Below are 22,656 nucleotides of genomic sequence, written 5' to 3' on the forward strand. Positions count from 1 at the left end.
GGTTCAAACGATTACCGTACGGCTGCCGAACCAAACATACTCCGCTTCGCACATCATCACCGTGCACGACGGAGCTGCGTACGTCTGGAAAATAGCGACCCCTAAACAATCAAGAACCTGTGACTGCGAGAGCGCTACACAGGTCTGCGGCCTTCCTATTACAACGCAAAAAATGTGAAGAAAGCTCTTCAAAAAATGGACAGAAAACGTTCGCCGCAACGTTCGCGGTATGTTGCGTGTGCGGTGAACCAACCGACAAGGTAACAAATTCGATGGCCCATAAACCCACGCCGTTGCACAAACATTTGCTCTTTCGCCTTCCTGTTCCGATTACGGCTTTGCCGTCCGCAGCAGTCGTACCATTGCAAAGTCGCGTGTTTGCCGTACGAGCTGCCGGCTGTCGGTTGGCCAAGAAGGGGTTTTTTCTGCTTGCTTTACTCACTCTGCGCTCTTCGGGTTCGGGTAAGGTGTTAATTTGCTACAACTTACCCGTAGCTCACCTCCACTCCCATCTGCCACACTCAAACGGATGCTTTTTAAATGTTACGTGCCAAGAATCGGTCCAATCAGGGGCATAACAACAACAAGAAGAAAAAACTCCATCGCTCAGGGTCGGATGAGTAAGCGCAGATGGTCTGCCATGCCAGCTCAAGAGGCAGCATCCCAAAAGTGGATTTTTTGAAGTGTGATTTTGGATGAACTCATTAACTGCCGGAACCGGTGGGGTAAATTAGTGCAGCTGGAAAAGCAGAGGAATCAAAAGTGGCATTAAGACATGCGTCCCAGTTACGGTGGCAGCATTGCGTGTGTGCGAATGGTGCGTCGGAAGCTTTGTTTAGGATACGGTTACACCTTATGTTGGTTCGCACTTTTGTTCTCGATATATTTTGTCGATATGCGTATGGGAGAGGAGCCAATGAATGAATGAACCGCATGGGCTAATAAAAATAAGCAACTTATGAGATTTGCTTCACTCGGACGATTTATTAGTCGGTGGCGATAGTAGAGTGTTACCGGATTGCCGGAGCTTCTTCATTGCCCTACCGGCTTGGGGGCAGTTTTCGAGAAACACCTTTTATCACGTTTCGATCGTTTGCGCTGCCAATGCGTTACTTATTAGCGAGTGGTTTATCGCAATCTCGCACTGCCAGCAATTTAGACACTTATCCGACGCGCTTTATATATCATTAGCACTGTCTTGGTTTTTCCCCTTTTTTTCTAACACCCAATACCCCCTCGTTTTTACCTTCGTTTCAGCGGAAGAGAAACCTGCAAATCATCGACGGGAAGTGTGATCGCGCACGGCCCAAAACGTCCGTGATTCATCGAGCAAATCGGCGACGAAGGCGACCGTTTTTCCTGTCTGTGGGGGCGGCGGCGGAATAGGCTTCACCGCAGCACTTTCAGGGAGGGAGTGGTAGTGAGGCGGAAAACCGGTACGGGGTAGATTGCCGTTGCCGTTAATAAGCCAGGCAAAGTGTGACTACCGCAAGCAGTTCGCAACCGGCGCGACCGGCGTCCCGCGGTGGACAAGGTGTCGGTGACCCACACCACCACCACCACCATGTCCTTTCGCTGGTGGACGGACACGGTTGGGCGGTGGGCGGCTCGCAGGACCACCGCCAGCGGCACTCGACTGTCGCAGGGCAGCTGAGCGCTGTCGTGCGACAGGCGCATTGTTGCGTGCGGCAGAATGCCGCACCATCGCTCGGTGGGGACAGTGAGTGTGTGCAGTTCGGGGCCGGTGAACGACGGAGCAAAACGACGCCTCGGGAGCGTAGGTCAGGGACGGCGGGCAGGCGATCGGCAGTTTCGACGGTCGTATGGATTGTGCTGTCGCAGCTCATTCACGTCGGCAGCGTCGCGGCATCCCAAGCGCTCGATGCTGACCCGGGCAACAGTAACGCCAGTAACGCCGGTAACGCTTACGGCAATCGGTTCGGCCGTTTGCTGCTCAACGGTACGCGCTCGGTGGGAGGAGCGGGGCCGTCGTTGCTCGGTGCCAGCACTACCGTCCTCACCACCGAGCCGGCACCGTTCGATGGAGGGGTGGCGTTTGCCGCTGCTGCTGCTGCTGATGGGACCGCTTCCGCTGGCTTTAACGATTCCAGCGAAATGCCCCAAATTCCGGAGTACATCCGGGCGACGTCGATGGTGTTCTGTATCATTATCATGTGTCTCGGCGTTATCGGCAACGTTATGGTGAGTTACAAGGGTGCCAATGAGGCCAAGACAACGGGGGGAGTGTGTGCTCAAACTCCACTGTAGTGGTTGGAGACAGGTCATAATGCCATTTCTGTCCCTTCTCCCCCGATTTAGGTCCCGATTGTCATACTCAAGACGAAGGATATGCGCAACTCGACCAACATCTTCCTCACCAATCTAAGCATCGCCGATCTGCTCGTTCTGCTCGTCTGCACACCGACCGTGCTGGTGGAGGTCAACTCGCCGCCCGAGGTTTGGGTGCTCGGGGAGGAAATGTGTAAGTAGCAACCGTACCATTACGACAATGATGACGAAGGAGAGAGAGAGAGTGAGAGGGATTGGCTTCTGTTTGTCCTTCCCCGCCGGATGTCTTGCTAAACGCACTTGCTCCATTCCGAGCGGAAACGACGTGGCGCTTCGTTGACGAGCTTCATTTTAGCGTACTTCACTCGATTGGCTGTACGAGTATCATTTCCCGAGCATCTAAACGCATTACTGTTTTCGGTGTTTTCTTTTCTTTTCCACAATTTGTGTGAGTGTGTTTTTAATGTCGCTGTAAGTCTTTGCTTTGCGGCTAAAAGCGAAATTTATTTAGTGATATCAAAAATACCACGCCAACTGTCCAAAGATTAGACACCGCCGTCGTCGCCGTTCAGCATGCATCACGCTGATTTCGCACGTTGCATTGTACTATTTCGGGGGGTATCTGGCTTCATTTGTGAGTCAAATGTAAGCAAACTTATTAACACGAGCTAACTTTACCCATTACTGGGGCCGTTGCAACCGCATTGTCACATTGACCTTTGACGAAAACTTTCCGCCAGCTCACCCTAATAACGACCAATGGAAGCAAACCATTAGCTTTTCCTTGCACCGAACCTGCACGGTGCAAAATTCTTCCCGCATTCTTACCGATTGCGCGATTTCACACCTGAACCACTGCTGCACTGCAGCACTGCGCTGTCATCGGCTGCACCCGTTGCCGCGACGGGCCACACGGCAGGTGGTCTTGTGCATTTCGTTTCAGACCTGGGTTAACTGTTTTCTTTTGCTGTTGTGTTTGCCCGTCATGTCCAAAAATTGGCTGTCGCCTTAGCCACAGTGCAGACGGTACGCGAACGCCATGAAGCAGTCGGATTTGTGCGCTGGATAACGCTTCACTGCTCTGATTTACATGCAATGACACATTTAATGTACAAAACTGCACCACCACCACCACCACCACCACCGGGACAGCGGAGTCTACCATCCCAGCAATTGGGCCGATTGGATTGCACCAGTTGCAGCAGGGTTTGGACCGGTAAAAGAAAACCCCAAAATAACCCAAACGGGACGAGGGATAAGAGCAAATGGATAAAGAGTAATCGCACGGAAAGCAAAACAGAAAGCATGCTCCCAAACATCAGCCCACTTCAGTGGCCGGGCTGTCAAGCGGGAGCCTTTTGGCCGTTGGAATAAACTGCTGCCACAACATTATTAAACATAACTTATGACCCATTTGGTGTGCGGGGCGTAATGTGTTGCGGAGACGCTGGTGGAATTAGGAGCAAGCGCGCCACCGCTAACGATAATGTTCTGCAGAGAATGTTCGCTTAGCGTAGGTTCTGATGGATCCGTTTTTTTTTTCTTCTCTCGGTTCAACATTTTCCGGCTATCTTTTTTCCTCGCACATGATGGGCCGGATCGTATGCAAACAGTGCTTGCAAAAGTGCGCACCAAGTGAGCGGCATCTTCGCATGAGCTACGCCCACGGGCAAGCCGTGAGACGCGGTGTCCGAAGGGATTCGTTCGCCACACTTCATTCGCGGTCCGGGATGAGTGTGGGATGAAGTGTATCACAGTGTGGTAGGAAGTGGAAACTGAAACCGAAACTGGGAATGTCAGGAAGATGCAAACGATTCAGACGCGCGCACACTGGATAAACAGAGGGATGGAATGTGTTGATGCGTTACGCACGGGACAGGACGCTGGAATCCCACAGCAAATCTCTCGATGCCAATCAACGGCACGGCATATGGGGTTTTTCTGCATAACTTTACCAACCAACCGTGCTTGTTGGCGATGCTGCAGAACCAACGCCAGCGCCTACACTTATGGTCCAAAACAGTCGAAGTCATACAAAATCATGAAAACGTGTGCGCCCTTTTGTTCCGGCGTTCTCCCGAAGTTTACCGAGCCGAACCGAATAGTTGTGTTCGATAAACATGAATGCGTATCAGGTAGCTGAAGTTGTACTGCTTACCTGCCGTATGCCGCTGTGATACCGAGCGAGACGCATAGAAAACGCGTCTAGAGGGCATGTGTAGCCGTGAGGAATCTTTTCTTTGTCTCTTTTGCCTTTTCCTTGCCTTTAGATCCTGATGAGTGAACCATGCATACCTTTCGGGTACGTTCGGGGTATAAGTCCTGTCCCTCTCATGTTATTCGGGCGTGGGCAGGTCCGTGGGCGTCATGTGGATGCTCGCAACCGGCAGCAAGTAATGCATGTTATGGGACCTTCGGGGGGCTTGCACGATTGTTCCGGCTTGATGGTCTCTCTCGCTCGCTAATCCCAAACCTGATGAATATGTATCGAATCGTGCAGTGCTGGTGGATTTTCGGTCGACAAAATTCATTTTCAACGGCAGCCGATCCCCCCCCTCGGGGGGCAACTCGTTCGAGAGACGCGCGGCTAGTAGCGTTCAGGTCCAGTTTGTTTTTCCGCTTAGCCGCACCTGCCGCACCACTTATCTCCATATCTTGCCGGGGCTTTGCTTCGAGGTTCATTTTACTGTGCACACCTTCATCAACAAGCAAGAAGCAACCATGAACATGGATTCTTCAACATCAAGACATCCTCTTAAAGGCGACGCTTTATCGCGGAGCGAAGAAGGCCACTCGATAGAAGCAAAAGAAAGGCGGAAGCAGCCACAAGGCAGGCAGGCAGGCAGGCAGGCAGACAGAGCAGGGCAGTGAGATAATTTAAATGCAATTTCACCACGGGGCACTTTCGTGCCGCCCGGAGGTGCTGGCCGCGCCGGAAATTACAATTAATTTTGGATATGCTCTGGTTGCGCTTTCCTTTTTCCACCGCTCCGCCGGCGGACTTGGTTGGAATTGTGTGTTTGACCCTTCCTCTTCCTTCCTTTCTCTCTCTCAGCACATACGGTGGGGGAGGTCGCAGTCGAAGGGCGTTTGCGCGAGTTCAATGCGATCCGAGGCCCGAGGACGTTCCCTTTCAGCAAGAGCCCGGTGCGATTGGCTTTCTTTTCGATTCGTTCCATCGCACGGCAGTCAATACTCGGGGCGCCGGAATGCAGGCCCCCGGTTGCTGTGGGCTTTCCCTGTGCGATATGCCAGCCGAACGGTGGTGGTTCTGCTGTCGAAGTAGGTGTTGCCGCTCCGGAATTTGCTACGGATTCTCTCGTACATGCATTGCGCAGCATCGAGTGCTGATGAAGGCATCCGCAAAGGTCGGCTGGAGAAAGAGGGGAAAAAAACAAAATTCCTCCCGAGCCAATAAACCGATTACCTGGTGGCACATAAATCTGCCATCGCTGAACCAGTGTAGCTCGGGAAGGTAATAGCCATTACATACACACACACACCAGCACTGTACCGGTGTGTACTTCATGCACACTGTTGGAGAAAAGTTATGAAAATGAACAATTTGCATCTTCTTTGCACCGTCGGAGGGGTTAATCGTTGAAGTTGAACGGGGGAAGTAGAGGAACGCACCCGCACGATGAATATCTCCCTCCGGGGTGGGTAGTTATTGAACCCCCGGGCACGCCCGGGTTTGCTATTGAGTGTTGGCCCATAAAATGCAAGCCAATGTACCGGCGATGATCGGATTGCGCTCGTAAGATGCTTAATTTAATTTCCCACCATCCGCTCATTACGCTCGGGTGTTGTGGGTTGGATCGTTTGCTAGCACAGAATGGTGAACTCATGAGAGTTTAGCTTTGCGTTTTACGTTCATAACAGAGCCTTAAGACCAATCAATTACGCAGCGCAACCAGGGAACAACAGTGGGAAGCTATTGAGCAAAGTGGATCTTACGCTGGATTACAATTAAACGGTACTGAGGGTAAGCTAACACAGCTGAAGAGAGCATCCTTTATTGTGTTGGTATTTTCTATTAAAAAGAAAGTTGAATATTTGAAGAAATGACAAAATAAAGGCAAACATAATCTGCAGCAATTTGATTTAAAATCAGCAAACAGAGACTTTCTCACACGTGCGCCTTGCTCTGGTGACATACTGTCCTAGCGGTAGTTCAGCATGCAATGTGTGTGTGAATCATTACTCCATTGGCGTGCTCGCAATCTGGTCCATTTTGCAGGAGGCAAACAATGTTATAACCTCCTGCCATCCAGGCAAAGCAACGAGAGTCCTTTGGTTGGTTGGCTTCTTGCATCACTACGTAAGTGGATTTTCATTCACTCCCCGGTGCACCACCTAGTACTGGGTGGCTGAGGTTGAACTTACAAGGGCAGGACTCGGAAAAGAGCCCGCATTTCTACGGTGGCTAAATGCGATCAGAAGCTCATTGCCTGCGGGTGTGTGTGTATGGCTGTGGTGAACGGGCTAAGCTGCCGGTGCATCGGAAGCAAGATAAAACTGCATCGATTTATGTACTCACGCGCTCCTCGGCATGGTGGAAGCTGTTGGGTTGTGTAAGTCCACCAGCTGTCTTGCTTTTCAACGAACTTTCCACCACTCACCGACCATTGAAAGAACCACTCGAAACTGGTAGTCCCTTACGCCACTGTGGTTGAGGATTAGATTTCCAAGTGTGTCGCCAAACCGAACAGGCGTCGTCTTTGTGATGGTGCTTTGCAGTTCGGGCCAAATTTAGGTCATCATCAAGATCGCTAACAGCAGCAGCAGGAGCAGCCGTACGTCCGATACGCTTGCCATCTTTGCTCTTGCTATCGGTCACTTCAAGTTCCGACTCCGGATCTGACCACACAGCATATGTCCCTTTTTCACTTTCCGCTTCCGCGTGCCTCCACTCACAAACGTCCAAAAGACCTGGACTGGTAGCGCAGCGGTACCATTGTTGGATTTCAACCACTGGAACCGTGTCCGAAGAGCCGAACCATTTGTTGCCCCCGAGTGCCATTAAATCGACTGGCCTACTCGGACGCGGGATAATGTCGGGGGAGCGGGATGGATATTAGTTACACTATCCACCCAGCGCAGCTTGATCGAGCAGCATCCGCTTAAGATCCGCTGGCCGCTGGTCCGGTATGCCAGGAAGTGGAAAAACATTAACCTCGGAACGCGAGGGCGCGCGGGGGGTTTTATCAGGTCCGTCATAAATCATCATTACCAGCTGGTACCGAGTGCTCGCTGTGGTACTGCATTAGAAACAAGTTCTTTGCCGCTTTAACCCGAGGTTCCCGCGCGTGTCTCAGCGTCCGAATAAGAATAAATCAATTGAACTTTATTACCATCGTTCCCAGTTTTAATAGGGCTAGTTCGATATGAAGTACGTTCGACTAAATAGGTCACCACCGGTGGGGAGGGGAACGCTGGACGCACATGAAATCGAAGTTCAATTTTGCAACTTTATGACATATATAAACTGAAAATCTTTCCCATCGGTTGGGTGTTGTTCCTGTCCTTCGATCGATGCACACAAGAAAGATAAAAGCAGGAACTACTGTCTCAGCCCGTTTGCTCCAAAATCTGGCCAACACAAAGAGATAATGTGCGAGAGCGAGAAGGACGAAAAAACAACCAAATGCTCCAAAATGTATCGGTTTCCATTGTTGTTCTTTTGTGTGGGATGATATTTTTCTTGGCACTTCCTAAGCTGGAGTCCATTTACAGCGGAACCTTGCGCTACGGGAGAGCTTTCTTACAGTGCACACACTCACACTCACAGTGGCTGAAAAGGAAGCCAAAAAAAAAAAAGAGCAACAAAAAAGTCCAATCAGCTAGGACGTGCTTTCACCGTATAATAAAGTCCTGAGATGTTTAAGCGAAACAGATAGTGGAAAGAAAAGGTTGAATCGTGCTGTGCCTGTGCTCACCAAAATCGGCTCCAATAATAATTCATTGCATTATCGGCCAGCCAGCTGAAAGTCACCTTCGGTGTCAGCAGAATGTATTACACTACGGTTCGAGCCCCATTGAGCCACATCGCTTCGTTGGATTGTCTACTACACATGCCCTACCAGCCCCTAACCTAAGGCAGTGTTTGTCCATCTTCTAACCTTCAACTCTCACCCATGGCTGAAGCAAAACCGCAAACTGTGCACATGAACCTGCTGTACATTGTGCAGTGTACACTAAATGATGCACGAAGTTTGGTGACGTTGCACCAGCAAGAAGCACAAATTCGCTTCTCGCTGGAGTGAATGGCACAGGTAGGAATGTTCAGCAAAACCCCGGATCGGTTTTGGATATCGCTTTCTGTTCCTTATCGACCACACGGATCAAATGAAGTTCTTGTCGCAGAGCAGCCAGCACAAAGCTAACCTACGAGCAGATAGCATTTGGTGGGATGCCCGAAAGGAAAACGATACGATACCACTGCTCGCTCACCACCTACCGGGTGAACCTGCGTTACCCCGGGATGCTCGGGGCGTGAACAGGATGAAGTGGAATTCATTAAGCTTTGAACTTTGTTGGTGCCATTACATGTCAACCTCCAAGGGGGGGTGTAAAGCATGATTTTCGAATAGGATATCGAAACGATGGGATTTGCATTCGAGCGGAACTTGGAGCTTAAGGCAAAGCAACTGCAGCAATATCGGATAGCTTGAGCGTTGGAATGTGTCAGAGTGCAAGTTCGTTGACGATGTCTTCCTACCCTTTAGCTGGCAAAAATAAACAAAATCCCAGCCACACTACTCCAAGTTGCAAAAGAAATATTCAAATAAAGCATGCGCTTCAGCATGACGAAAGCTCCCCAGATCGATGAATAAAATGCACCTTTTTTTTTTGGTTTGGGGCCACAACGCTGCGTGACTGCTGTCCACGGGTGGGATGATGTAAGGCTGGGTAATGGCAACTATGGTGCAAGCCGGCAGCAAATTGCTTACCGCTCACGGTGTTTGCACGGAACCACTCTGCCACAGCTCGACAGCTCACCCCCGGTAGCTGTTAGCACATTCCAGCGTGTGGGGGGGGGGGGGGGTAGAGCCACGGGTTCTCGAAGCCTGCCGCAAGATTTGGAGACGACGAAAATAAGGCCTCCGTGCAATAAATAGTAATTAGCGCATTTGCAGCAAAAAAACGAGCAAAAAGGGCCAATTTTGCTGCCCACCAAGAGACGTACCGGGTGTGGCAGTGCATCGACCCGTCCAGTCCGCGTCCGGGCAAAGCGGGCGATTTACGGTGTGTGAAACGGTTTAAAGTGGCTTCCTGACATTCGCGATGAATTAAAGCAAGGTACAAATTGCGGTGAAATTAGTTGGTCAAAGGTTTTTTTTGGGGGTGTAGGTGTCGTGACCAAACGCGCGGCTGGTTCCGTGCTGGTAAATGAAGCCAGCCAGAAGGATATTGATGTGAAGAAATATATTGTGTTATGGTATGCTACGTTTGCACGCAACGCCCGATCGATGAAAGATGATCATCGTCATCCAACCGATTAAGCAACGACGTAAAAGATCATGTCGATGGTGATCGTGTGCTGATCGTACGAAAACACCGAACGAGAGAGGGAATAAGCAGCAAAAAGAAGAAGCAAACAAAAAACTCAAACAACAACATCAACCCCCAAACCAGAGACCACTCGTAAAAGTGCAATCATAAGCAACTGGCCTGGCTACAGGCACATAAATAACGTCCCCCCTCGTATGTGTGATATTTTCTTCTGGATTTCTTTCCATCACGTCCAAGCGATGGCTGTGAATGGTGCGGCGAGGATGGACGGTTCTGTTCGCAGGCACCGTACTGGCCACCTTTGGCAGTTAATCCACAGACGGTTCCGTATGCAGGCGCCGTAATGCGAGCGTGTTCTCGCCGCGCGTACTTTATGTGCTGCACCGGAGCCATACTAATGAGTCTTCATTGCAAATGGGGAAATGAAGGAAGATCCACCGTAAGTGGCGGTTGCGGGTGGGGTTAGCAAGATAAATGTCTGACTGACCCACAACAAAACATACGATGCGCTTGCAGTCCGTGGTTTATTGTGCTGCCGCGAAGCAATTGGTTATTGCATGCAGCGTGCTGGTTTTCGGGAATGCCGTGCCCTGTACCTGTTGCTGTACAGCTTCATTTAATTTTACTGGACGCATAACACATTACCACAGTCGGGTGCAATAATGAACACATTTACCGTACCGCCTCCGTATTTCAATTGATGTCTGCGTTTTTGTGTTATCTTCAAATGGTAAATTCATTCCCCGGCGCTTGCCAACCAATAAAATCAAATGGACCCAAACAATCAAAACTCTCACACGTTGCGAAATGAACTTCATCGACCAGGAGCGCAGTTGCACAAACGATATCGCCTTCATCGTCGTCCGCATCAGCTCATCCGGCATTCGGAACGGGGCACGTCTAGCGCCCAAACGGCTGAACCGGCTGCTGGTGAACATTGCAGCCGAACATTGAAATAAACCAAGTTCACGACCGTGCCGCGATACTTCGGCTGGCTGCGGTGGCGGATAAGGAGGGATGAATGTTGCGTTCAGCTTCTAGCAACTGGCGGAACGGGGCGGGATGGGTTGCGTGAGAGCAGCAACCCCGGACTGCTTTTGGGCCGTGAGTGATCTGGATCATTTCGTCGGTGCGGAGATGGTCATTTCGGGGATGAATTGCATTACCGGTTAGCAATGACCACGTTTGAAGGTGTTGGCTCGGGCTGTGCGATGTGTCGACGTAAGAATCTGTAACGTGGAAGTGTTTTGGAAAGAATAATCAAAAATGTTTTATACACAGGGTGGGCAAAATGTGTTTGAATGAATCAGTTTTGACTGTGTTGTGTTTTCTTATCCATATTATTTAGTTCATTGCTTCACAATGTTCATAGATAATGATAAGATAAGACGGAATGGCGCATGTTTAGCGCTGTATTGAAATGGTTAGAGAAAAAAACGGGTTTGGATGATTTAAAAAAACATGAACACATGTCTGCTAGGCCAAGATTTGAAGTGTATTCAATTAATAAATCAATTAATTTAGTCGTTATAAGCAATTCTAAATATCATATTAACTCACAAATTTATGCACACTAGAGTAGGTTTTAGTATTTATCTTACATCAAAACAAAATAATGAAGGTGCGTATGAACAGGAACATCTTTGTCAAGTATGAAATATTTAAATATGTCATAACCACATCGGCACAGTGCACAGCCATTATCGTACCTCATCCAAAAGATGCACGCAATGGTGTTCCCCACTTAGCCACAGTCAATCGGCAAATCATGCAATGTTAATTAAGCAATTAAGTAAATAACCACACGGAACGGAACGCCCCACAACACGGCCGAATGCAATCGACAAAGCGTCCGCGTCAATCCTTTTCCAGCGTGCACTCCTGAGCCACCACACCCGCCCACAGCATGACACACAGTTTGTGTGTCTTTTTATGTGTGTGTTCGCTTTCTTCTACCACGCTTACGCCCTGTTGTGCCGAAACGCTGCAAACCCCCCTTGAGCTGGATGCGACCGCTTTTGCATAAATATTTTGATCTTCACATTGACGCGTTTGCGTGGTTTGCAAACGATTGTTGCCACCGCGGCGGCACACGCTGCTCGGAGAAGGTCGCTGCTGCTCATCAAAGCAAATGGATACTGGTGCAGTGCTAGTGGATCAAGTTTCTGCTCCATCCCGGCAATCCGGTTCGTTTGAAGCCGGCATATGCATCGTCGGTTGTCAGACCCGCTTGCAAAACTTCAATCGAGCAAGATGACTTACAGCCCCACCGTGACGGCTACGGTGCTGCTGTGTAACCGAGTGGCCAACTGTGTGGGAAGAAGGTGCTATGTGTGTGTAGTGAAAATGTCTGTGTCTTTTGGTGTTGTTTCCTTACGGCGCATGATTTTACACTGGTAGCGTGCCAACGGAAGCGAATGGAACGAAGCATTTGGAAGCGGTTGAAGTGACACGAAGGTTGATGTTGGTTAAACGGGCTCGTTTCCACCGGCTCCATGTATAAACATTCGGATTCACTAATCAAAGCACAAAGGCAACGGTAGAGTGTAACGGCTGTATCACCCCACGCTGTACTATCGAAACGTCAAAATGTCTATTTTGCTCGTAGCGAACCAATCGTCTAAACCAACCCGCCGTATCGTATGCAACAACACCTGAGACAACACCCGGCCCGTGCAGCAACCGTGCACACCGTGGACTATTTTACTATTTTTATCGTTTTTCGAAGCACAACAATGAGAAAACAATAAATAGCTCGTAACGCATCGCCGGGTTTGCGGGTTTTCCCCCCTTGGCCGAGGAACCAGTTTGCCGGCGAGGTGGTTTGTAACATTAGCGCTAGGGCCGCTGCTTTTGTCTCTCGAGAAAGGGGCAACCGCGAAAAATAAATAAACATAACGGTGTCATTGGGGTGTGTAAATTGATAAAATTTTATCATCCTACACAACCCTTCGCACGGGGTGGTGAAAAGGCAGGGGAGGGCTTTTAAATTATAATACGGCGTATCGTACTTCGGCAGGGCGTGCGACTGGCATGAAGATGATTATTAGCGCGACGAGTAATTTATCGTTATTCAATATGCGGTACGACCGCGCACGAAGAAACGCCATAAGTGTCTGGCTCGGTTTGGAAGCCAGCTATCTGGGTGTCTTACTTGCCGCGTCACACCAAAAAACGAGTTCACCGTTTCATTCCGGTGTGCCGGTGTGTGCACCTCAACACAAATCATATTGATAAAAGGGGAGTCCGGGAAACTGATTGCACGCGTCAGACAGAACGTGTTTGCTGCTACTGTTACACCTAGCGACGAACTGTCCTGACGGTCAACCAGTGCTTCACTTTGCCATGCTTTTTCGCTTGGAGTGTGGTGCGATGGGCGATGGGTGCTGTAGGCGACAGACGGTGGTTGATGGTAATTACTGACGAATCTAATTAAAACCCAGTGAACCGAAACCAAACCGATGAGCATGAGGTTCGTCTTCTGGGAAATCGGCAAAAGCAATTTCTGCCTGCGCCCCTGTAAACTGTTGTCCATCGAAAGCAGGGAAAATTTAAGCTTGAGGTACATTTTTACATCTCATAACTTGGGTTGTGGGTTAAAGGGGGGTTCGATCATGTTCAGCGCCTACCACAGATTTGTAAATAATATACAATTTTGTATGATTCTCAATGGAACGGGAAGCACAAAATGGGAATAGGAAAACTTTTTAAACAAATATAAAACATATCATTGCTGTACTGTTGGATATTTTCAATGACAAGCAATGTTTTTGATTGATATGTGTACCTTCTTGATGAGTTGGTCTTTCTAAGCATTTTTCCAAGAAGAAGCAAGCTTAATTAATTAATAGTGATGTATGACAAGCTCAATAAATTTGAATATTTTTTCCCAAACCCAGTTGTTAGTTGACTAAGGTTACAATATTCATGTTTTTATTTCATTGATATACCTTGTTCAATACACACGCTTTATGATCTTTCACACATGTTTCTAATAATATTAAAATATTTAAAAAAATATTGTACAAAAATAAAACATTAGTAATAAATATTGAAAGTAATAAAATAAATAATTTCTCTGTACATCATCCGTTCATCATACTTCATCAGCTCAAGGTTCAGCGTAACGCAGTGACAACTCATTCAACAGTAAACCAACACATCGGCAACAAGTGCGACCGATGAATGTAGCTGAGGATAATTCCCACACTTTGAGCGCACCCAAATTCACTGCAAATGAATCGAAGATGGGCCCGACGGCTTCGGTTGGCAATTCGGTTTTGCAGCGGGGGAAAAGAGTGAACGCGTTCTTAAAACTTACACCCATCCCTCTACCCTTCCATAGTGGCCGGATGGGTTGGTTTCATGCTTCATTCCATTCATGCATGCGTTCGCGCTAGCTCACGGCCACTCGGGCCACAAAGTCCGTGTGCGGTGGTAAATGAACGTGCATTGATGAAAAAGTAACAGGAGCACAGCCACTGTCTAATTCACAGTTCTCGCTCCGTACACTTCATTTCGGGTGACAACAATGGCCCGCACGGTACGTGAACACGGGCTGCAATGAAATTTATTTTATGAATGAATTTCTAAAACCATCCCGCCAAAAAGCCAGAAAAATCATTCGCTGCCCGTTCACGTTGGCGTGATGGTGCGTGATGCATGAATGGACCGCGTTTGCGCGTGTATTAATGACCGTTTGACCGTGGTTAGGCCAAGGGTGAATAATGTATCAACAATAATGAATCGATTGCAGGAACAAATAACTAGTGGCTTTTTAATTATGATTTTAAGCTTGGCCCTTGCGGTGTGTATCCTTCCGCTCTGGTAATCATTCTGTTCTTGGAAACAAAACCAAAGGAAGCACATACCGCACACGCACGTGCGTTTACCATCGTGCTCCGTCCGGAACAGGGCCAGACTTTAAATGAGTTTGCAGACGCAAACGCAAAGCCTTGGTAAACCACTAAAGCATGTTGCCCTCCGTTGCGGGTGACATCATACCGAATGTATCGCGCCGGAAAGTTAAACAGCCTCCAGCACCGAAAAATCAATGCTTTTCCGATCAAACAAGCTAACGTGATGTTTAACTTTTCCGTCCCACAGCCCACCCGTTTGCTCGATGCTTCTCTGCAGAAATTTCGGTCGAGCCCTGCCGGATGTTGGGACGAGCGCATTCGTTCGCAGTGTAAACGCCTATGTTTCCCACAGTTTGCTTCATGCCATGTGGTGGTAGCTCAATTAGCCGAGACGCTTATGTTCCGTCCATGTCCAAAAACCTTGCTACATCGTTTTCTCTGTTTGTGCCGTGGTTTCGAAGCGATTCGCGGGGATTTCATTAGTGGAGGTTTTGGTTCTACTTGTTTTGTAATGATTTTTTTTTTCTCGCTTTCTCACTCTCACTCTTCGAATTGCTCGCTTGCAGGCAAGGCGGTACCGTTCGTGGAACTGACGGTGGCACACGCGAGTGTCCTCACGATTCTGGCGATATCGTTCGAGCGCTACTACGCCATCTGCGAGCCGCTCAAGGCCGGGTACGTCTGCACGAAGACGCGCGCCCTGCTAATCTGCCTTGCGGCGTGGACTGTCGCCGCCATCCTGACGAGGTAAGACTTGCTAACCATGGTAACCACCGGCTAAACTGCCTGTAAGAATAACTAACACCACCACCACCATCACCGCCATCATCATCATCATCATCGTTGACCGCACGATCACTACGGGTGCCCTTTCGAGCAAAACTAACAATCATCCCATCCATCACCGGGAGTGGTTTCGGTGTTTGCCTGTGTCTGTATCTAACCCCTTCCGACCGGCTTCGCATTTGCTCCATCCGCATGCTGCATGCTGCAATGTAACAAGCGTTACACGAGCTTTTCCACACTCAGTAATCAAGTGGTGTATGTGTTTCTGTGCTTCTGGCGTTCCATAGCTTCCATGTTGTTGGTGTAGTGTCATGCTTATGTTTATTTATACGGTTCTATGTTAGCATTATCATCCCGGTGCCACTATGCGTCCAATCGTACACCGCATGCTGCTCCGTGTTGACGGCCCGTTGGACACGTTCGATCAGATCGATCATGTCCTGGTTGCTGCTGGAGTTCGTTCAGACATTGGAAAGACAGTGGCACTTAATCGAACAAACGAGTTAACTCTCGCAATCGACCGACCCGTACGCGTATCTTCATCTCAGGCGTGCGCGCGCCCTACGTTGTCTCGTTACGCGGATCAATTGATTGATTGCAGCGAGCTGCCGAGCCGCGGTGGACCAGGGCTGGCCCGAACGATGTATCGAATTCGTATGTTTCCCTCTTCTTCTGACCGAGACTGACCGGACTGGCTATATTGGACGCTGTCAGCCGGGCCGGGAGTAATTGCAGTCGCCGAGGCTTAGCTTGTCGAACGTAGGGACACCCGGTATTCGATACGGAATAAAGGATGGATCAGGGAGGATCGTAAAGTGTATCCCGAGTGTCGCGTCGGTTACACTCCGGAGGGATTATGGTTGAATTTTGGAGTTTTTAAAGACAGTAACACGATCGATTTTTAAAAAATTTGATGGAATATTCGTGTTGAGTCGCGTTGGTTCATCGGTGCTTCAATTTGGTACTGAAATAACTATATTTAGATTAAAATTTCTCTTCAAAATTCAACTGTCTGCATGAAAAAGTCGTTGAACGCATCAAAGGCTATTTGATGCGTTCAACGACTTTTTTCAAATTGATTGAATATGGTTTAGTTTCAACACAGAAATTCTTAAATTTCGGGATGTTTACTAGTTTCATGTTGTTATTGCATTCCAATTTCCAAAAGCTGATGATTATTCATAGTTTCAAAAATAACTTTAAAGTCCTCATCATTCTTGATTGGTTTGTCTCAAAAGCATGGCAAATGCGTTGCCAAGGCCATCATATTTTAAGGAGCAATAACATTTTAAATCACTCGCTCCATCGCACTATCGTTTGTCCAGCTTTGTTTAATATGACAAATCTATGACTAGCTCCTCGCTTTTGTTGATCTTTTACGACATTATTATTTTGGAAAGAAGTCCCTGTTTCACATACACTTCGTGGAAACTTGCATGGTTTTTACGCTCAGCTCATATAAACGACTCTATGTGATACCAAACGCTGGATTGCATTGGTTGCATTCCGCGGTTTCGCTTACCGCGTTCATGAACCATAAAGTAGAGTTTTATTTGTATTTCATATTTTGTTATGCACACAATAATCGCTTCGAGTGTGTCATTTCGTGGGCGAACGAATCACTACTCGATGACGTCACGGTGATGAACAATCGAGGACCCCGTTGTCGATTACGGTAGATTATCCCCTCATGTCGCCGCCAGTTGACCTTACCCACTGTAACGGGCGTTTCATAAAGGGAATCAATTTTTAGCACGATCGAACGATTCCAGCACCCACACAATGAGCGCGTATTTGTGGTGAACTACGAATAGCAATGGATGACGCTAGAGCGCTGAGAACAATCAAAGGAGCCGCAAAGGAGTAGCGTAGCCGTGTCCATTTGTGAAGACGCGACGAATATTAATGCAATAGCTTGCATCGTCTCCGGCTACTCAATGTACCATGAACAGCCGCTGCCGCTCCCCCTCCCCCCCCTCTCTGCACAGTAGCCGTCCTTTGTGGGTTGGGTGTTCATGTCTTTTTTTCTTCCTTTCTTCCCTTATCCTTTTCGCCCAAGCACAGACGTAAAAGCGTCGTTCTGTGTGATGGGTCGATTTTACGCCTTCGCGCGCTGGGAACGATTGTTGGCCGCAAAGGAAGCAGCACGCGAGTGGGAAAATAAATCATTCACTTGCCTTGCCGGCAGAAATGTTGATGAGAATGGAGAGGGGGAAAGAGTCACAAAATGAAGCTAAATTTCCGTCGGTGGAGTAAAAGCTGTCGCTTCCGTGCCAACCGGAAAGGATGGTTCTAAACACGTGGGAGGGATTAAACGCCCTCTTTCTCTCGCATCAACGCCGCACGTTGATGAGATTGTTCTGCATAACTTTTCATACCAGCCGCGATTCCACTCCTACGTTTTGCGCTTTAAAAAGGATAACACACTCCGCACGGTTGTGCGCCGCCACGGTGGTTGTTTGCGTGTGTGCGTAAGGTCATGACGGCACTCATAGGAACATAGGAAGTGTGTTTTAAGCTGTCTTTTCACGGCTTAAATAAATAGAGTTAGTTTACGCTGATCACGTCGTTAGGAAGGGGTGAAGGAAATGTATTAGGAAAGAAAACACACATAAAATAGCACGTGCGCGCACTTGGCGTTGGAAGTTTTTTTGCTTCGTTTTGTTTGGTGGCAACAGTCGCTTCGGTTCTTCAAAAGAAAATACAGCAAACAATGAACTGACTTTGTACGGACTTGTTGAAAGTAGCTGAACAAAATACGCTTTTTGATGCGCCTCAATTATTTTACCCATTTAAAAAGTGATGCAGCAATCCGTTTCGTTTTCTTTGTTTGCTTGTGTTGGTCTTTCTTTATTCTTTGATATTAAATTAAACTACAATACCAAGTCAAGTGTCGTTCTAAAAGGGCAACTGTTTTGCAACGAATTGAATTCTCCAAAATAATAATAATAATAATAAAAGCAGCTTAAGCAAACCCCAGAAAGGGTAAATAACAAAAGCGAAAACAGTTTCTAAAGGTATAACAAAAGGTATGGTAAACCTAATTAAAAGCATACACCATAATTTGAGATGAAAGGTGAACATCGCTAACGCCACGGTTGCCGACACGCAACACGGAAGAGTTAATTATTGTATCTCTATTTCATTACCGTTGACAATAATTAATGACATTGCACTTTCAGCACTTTCAATTCAATGTTGTGTATCTAAGATGACAGCGGTACTAGGTGAAAAAAAATCCCCTATTTTTCCCACAAAGAAAGTGGCGCAAGTAATTACGTTTCATCCCATTGCGCTTGGCAATGTATCTCTATACACCGTTTTCTTTTCCATTACTTTCTCGTTTTCTTTTTTGTTCTGTTTTCATTCTCGGCTCATTAAGTTTGATAAAGTTCTCGAGCGAGCGAGCGAAAACAACACACAACACGCTGCTAATAGCTTCATTTCGTTTCTGCGCTCCCCAGGCATCGGCATCGGATGTAATTATGACGGTCCGGCAGCGGCAGCAAAACTTATTTATTGGTGCGCTTTAATTGATCAATTTCATTTCAAGTTTTGCTCGGCTGCACGGAGCATGCAAGCAGCAAGTTTTCATTTTTCATTAAATAAACGATTGCACCGGTTAAGGGGCGTTCAAGGAGAGAATGTTGGGTGGATGGAAAGAATTTTTATTCTCCCTCAGCCACTCGTCCTTGCGTGGTCCAGAGTCCAACAAAGAGGCAGTGCAGGACAGTTTGCCCTTTGCCGGACATTCTGGTGCCCTTTTTACTTTCATGCGTCATTGTTGGTAGTTGTTTTCTTAGCATGGGTGGATGGTCATTGAGCGTTTCGGTCAAGCGGCTTGTGACCGAATGAAGAAACTTGCTCACTTTATTCATTAGGGCGCCTTTCTGTGTGTTTCTTTCGGGCAAGTGTTTTGCTTTCTATTTTAGTATCCTCGCAAAAGTCCTAAAAGTGCCTTCTCCGCCACCTCCCCCACAATAAGTCCTTCAGCTGAGTGAGTGGGCGAGTGTATTTTTTTCGGTGTTTTGATTGTTATCATAACCACGGTCAACATAGTCACCCTCCCCCACTGCCACTCCAGTGAACGACCGAAGATAAAAAATGACCAGAGGATGCTGCTTGATGCATAAAAGATGATCGAAAACGCACGCGGTTGGTTGGTAGAAGCGAGCTCTCATGTTGGCCGCCGATTGCCAAACTCGATGACGAGATTAATACCGGTTATCACGGATTATTACCTCCCGGGAGATTCCGAACCCCCCCCCCCCCCCCCTCCCATCCCATTTCTCCCCCGAGTGCGGCGACGATGGGGCGAAACAATTCCGTCCCAGACGTCGGTAGGGATGCAATTAAAGAGAAATGATGAGAGGAAAGCAAACGGAATCGTTAATCGGGCGAACGTTGATGATGATGTTCGAACGATGTGGGATCGAACGGTATCGGCAAATAAATCTAAGATCCACTAAAGGGAATAAATCGTGGTAATAGAAAGCTGCGAAAGCAACCCATCCCCGCTCATTCGGCGAGCGAAATTTATGGCACGTGGGTTCACTTGAGAAGTGTGTGTGTGTGTGTGGCCCAAAGCTTGTCTACACAGGCGGGGAACGCATCGAATGTGGAACTAAAGGCAGCATAAATTGCGAACACCGATGGACACATTTTATGCTCCGCGTGATGCTCGTGTGTATGTATGGGGGCTTCTCGTTTCATGGCGAGCCTCTGCTCGGCTGCTGGGTGGTCTGGAATCGCATCCCCCCGGCATATGAGGATCGCTTCGCCTGTTTGCGGTGTCGGAATTACACACAAGTACACCCGGTCCGGGTGCCGTGACAGGCACTGACAACCATAATTCATTTGGCAGGTTCTGTTTTTGTGTGCCGGAACCACTCTCCACTACGGCATTTGTGCAGAGGCTTTCTCGTGCCTCCGTATCTGTAACCATATCTGCGGCCGGAAAGCTTTCTTGCAAGCCGGCGTGTTGTTGCGTTCTTGTAGGTACATTAATTCCGATTGGCCGAAGAGGGAAGCTCATTTTCGAGCGGTCCTCAACACAAAGGATTGATTGTGCGCAATAGTAGGTCGGATTGCCGGGGGGGGCCGAGGGCCAACCCTTAACACATATTCCGTACCGATCGTTAGCTTCGAAAATGATGATACCGTTTTAACGTGTGAGTGAGTTTCTAGCAGTGCGTTTGGACAGATGTAATAAATTACAGCCACAGCACAGCACGGTTTAGGAAGGATTGCGTTAATTAGAACGCCTGTCAGTTCGCACCGAGCTCGAAATACGGACAGTTACACACTTTGCTCCATTCGTTGTTCCTCGCTCTCTCCAAACGGGTGGCCCATTTTTGGGTGGCGTAAAAACAGCATTAAACGTTGTCTCGTTGACGATGACGCAGCTAACGAACCCGGATATGTGTGTTTCCGCGTGCTTACGCGAGCGAAAAACCCGATCCACACCGGTATGTGGCTGCTTGTGTCCTTTTTTTGGGTTTGTTTGTGTGTGTGTGTGTGTGTGTGTGTGTGTGTGTGTGTGTGTGTGTGTGTGTGTGTGTGTGTGTGTGTGTGTGTGTGTGTGTTTGTGCATCGATTCCGTCACCCTCTTTGCTAACTGCTGTTAACCGTTGCCTAGCGGCCAGGCGTTTTGGGTTTCCGTTTCGGGGTTTTTGTCTATTTTCCAACAACTCGATACGGTCCGAAATGAGGTTAAACAATCATTGGATGGGGTTTTTTTGGCTAGCTGTTTGGTTTCGTTTCGATTCGCGTCACGAGCTCGGCAAGCTTTCCACCATCCCTTCCCTAAAGGGCAACCAACGAGCGGGCCTTTTTGCATAGAGCAGAATAAGCGCCTAAATTTAGATGACCCGCCCCGTTCGCAGTGACTTTTTACGGTCGCCTCCTTTTTGCGCGCCTCCTTTGCGCCTTCTTGTTGCGCGGGTTTCCTTATCGGCCCTTCCGGCACTCAAGTAGGACAATGCTCCACTAGGCTCGTTAGGCTGGTTGCTTCCTCTCCTCCTTTTGTGTCACTGTATCGCTCGTACTTTTTTTTATTTTGCTCCTTTGGTTACTATCCTGTGATGTTGCCATGCCCGACCATCATGCCCAGCAGGAACGGGACAGTCAACAATGGCCGGAAAATCAACATTGAAAGGAAATAAAAAATGAGCCGATATTACCATCTTTCGGGCGTTCTCTTCACTTACCGAACCGGGGTCAGTGTCAGTGGTGTATGTGTGCGAGCGTGTGTGTGTGTGCGTGTGCGTATTGACAACTCGGTAGATGGATGTACAAATGGATTGGAAAATTGGACGCAAACGGCACAGCACAACCCGCGCGCTCACAGCAATCCTCGTGTGCAATCCTCGTGACCGTGTACCAGAGTGAAGCCGGCCAGCTCGTCCGGGAGCTGGGATAGGGAGGGAGCTGGGGCATATAATTTGGTTTGGTTGGGCATCAAATTTCAAGAGGCGTTGATTGACGCTGGTCCGTGTGACTGAAGCGGCGCCTTAAATCGTATGCTTACGCACCAAATCGTTGTCGTGATTGTTTGCCTGCAATTCTCGCCCGGCGTCCCCTGGGGAGCCAAAGTGGGAGTGGGAAACGAGACGGGACGGGAGATCCCGCAAATGGTATTTTGTAGACGTTGGCAAGATTGAAGGATCGTACTGTTGCGATGCGTCGGTACAATGGGGAAGCTTTTCCCCCTGCCATCGGGTGCTCGGGGGAAATCGGGTGGTGGCCTGGGGTGGGTATCGCCGGGATGCCGGGTGTCGGAGTAGAATTCGATTAAGCTAGCATCCGTATTATCTGTCCCTTCGGTGACTACGGGACATCCGTTCGAGTGCGTTCGAGGCGTCTTGGAGCGCGTCGGTTGCGAAAATTGGGATTAGTGCTCGTTGAGTGTGATCCCTTTGTAATTGTTAATAGGTAAAATGGGAATTGGAAGTAGAGTGAAATGAAAATCAACTTAAACTCTTCGGCTTGAATTTTTGGGATTGACTTCTAATTGGGAAATATGTAAGGCTTTTTCCTCTCCTTTTCGAGTCTTTTTCACTTTGCAACATCATTGTGTGTATCGTAATATTAAATAGTAAATTAACTGCAAGCGATTTTGACCATCCGGTACATCGGTGCTATCCAGTGTAGCTGTAGTACGTACAGTGAAACGACCACGACCGATACTCAACCCCCAGTTATCTCT

At 48.3% G+C, this 22,656-nt stretch overlaps 1 protein-coding gene across 2 annotated transcripts in view; it reads left to right on the forward strand.

Annotated features, from left to right (window-relative positions):
- Window positions 1-1,470: 1,470 nt before the first annotated feature.
- The window catches only part of LOC1273086 (growth hormone secretagogue receptor type 1), a 34,388-nt gene continuing 13,202 nt past the window's right edge, over window positions 1,471-22,656 (forward strand). For both annotated transcript variants that reach the window (XM_061642040.1, XM_061642041.1), the window contains exons 1-3: window positions 1,471-2,202; window positions 2,320-2,482; window positions 15,230-15,410. In XM_061642040.1, the coding sequence (XP_061498024.1) occupies window positions 2,116-2,202; window positions 2,320-2,482; window positions 15,230-15,410 (431 nt within the window). In that variant the 5' untranslated portion in view covers window positions 1,471-2,115. The remainder of the gene's footprint in view (window positions 2,203-2,319; window positions 2,483-15,229; window positions 15,411-22,656) is intronic.

The sequence above is a fragment of the Anopheles gambiae genome, chromosome 2 (genome assembly GCF_943734735.2).
Source record: "Anopheles gambiae chromosome 2, idAnoGambNW_F1_1, whole genome shotgun sequence".
Lineage (NCBI taxonomy): Eukaryota > Metazoa > Arthropoda > Insecta > Diptera > Culicidae > Anopheles > Anopheles gambiae.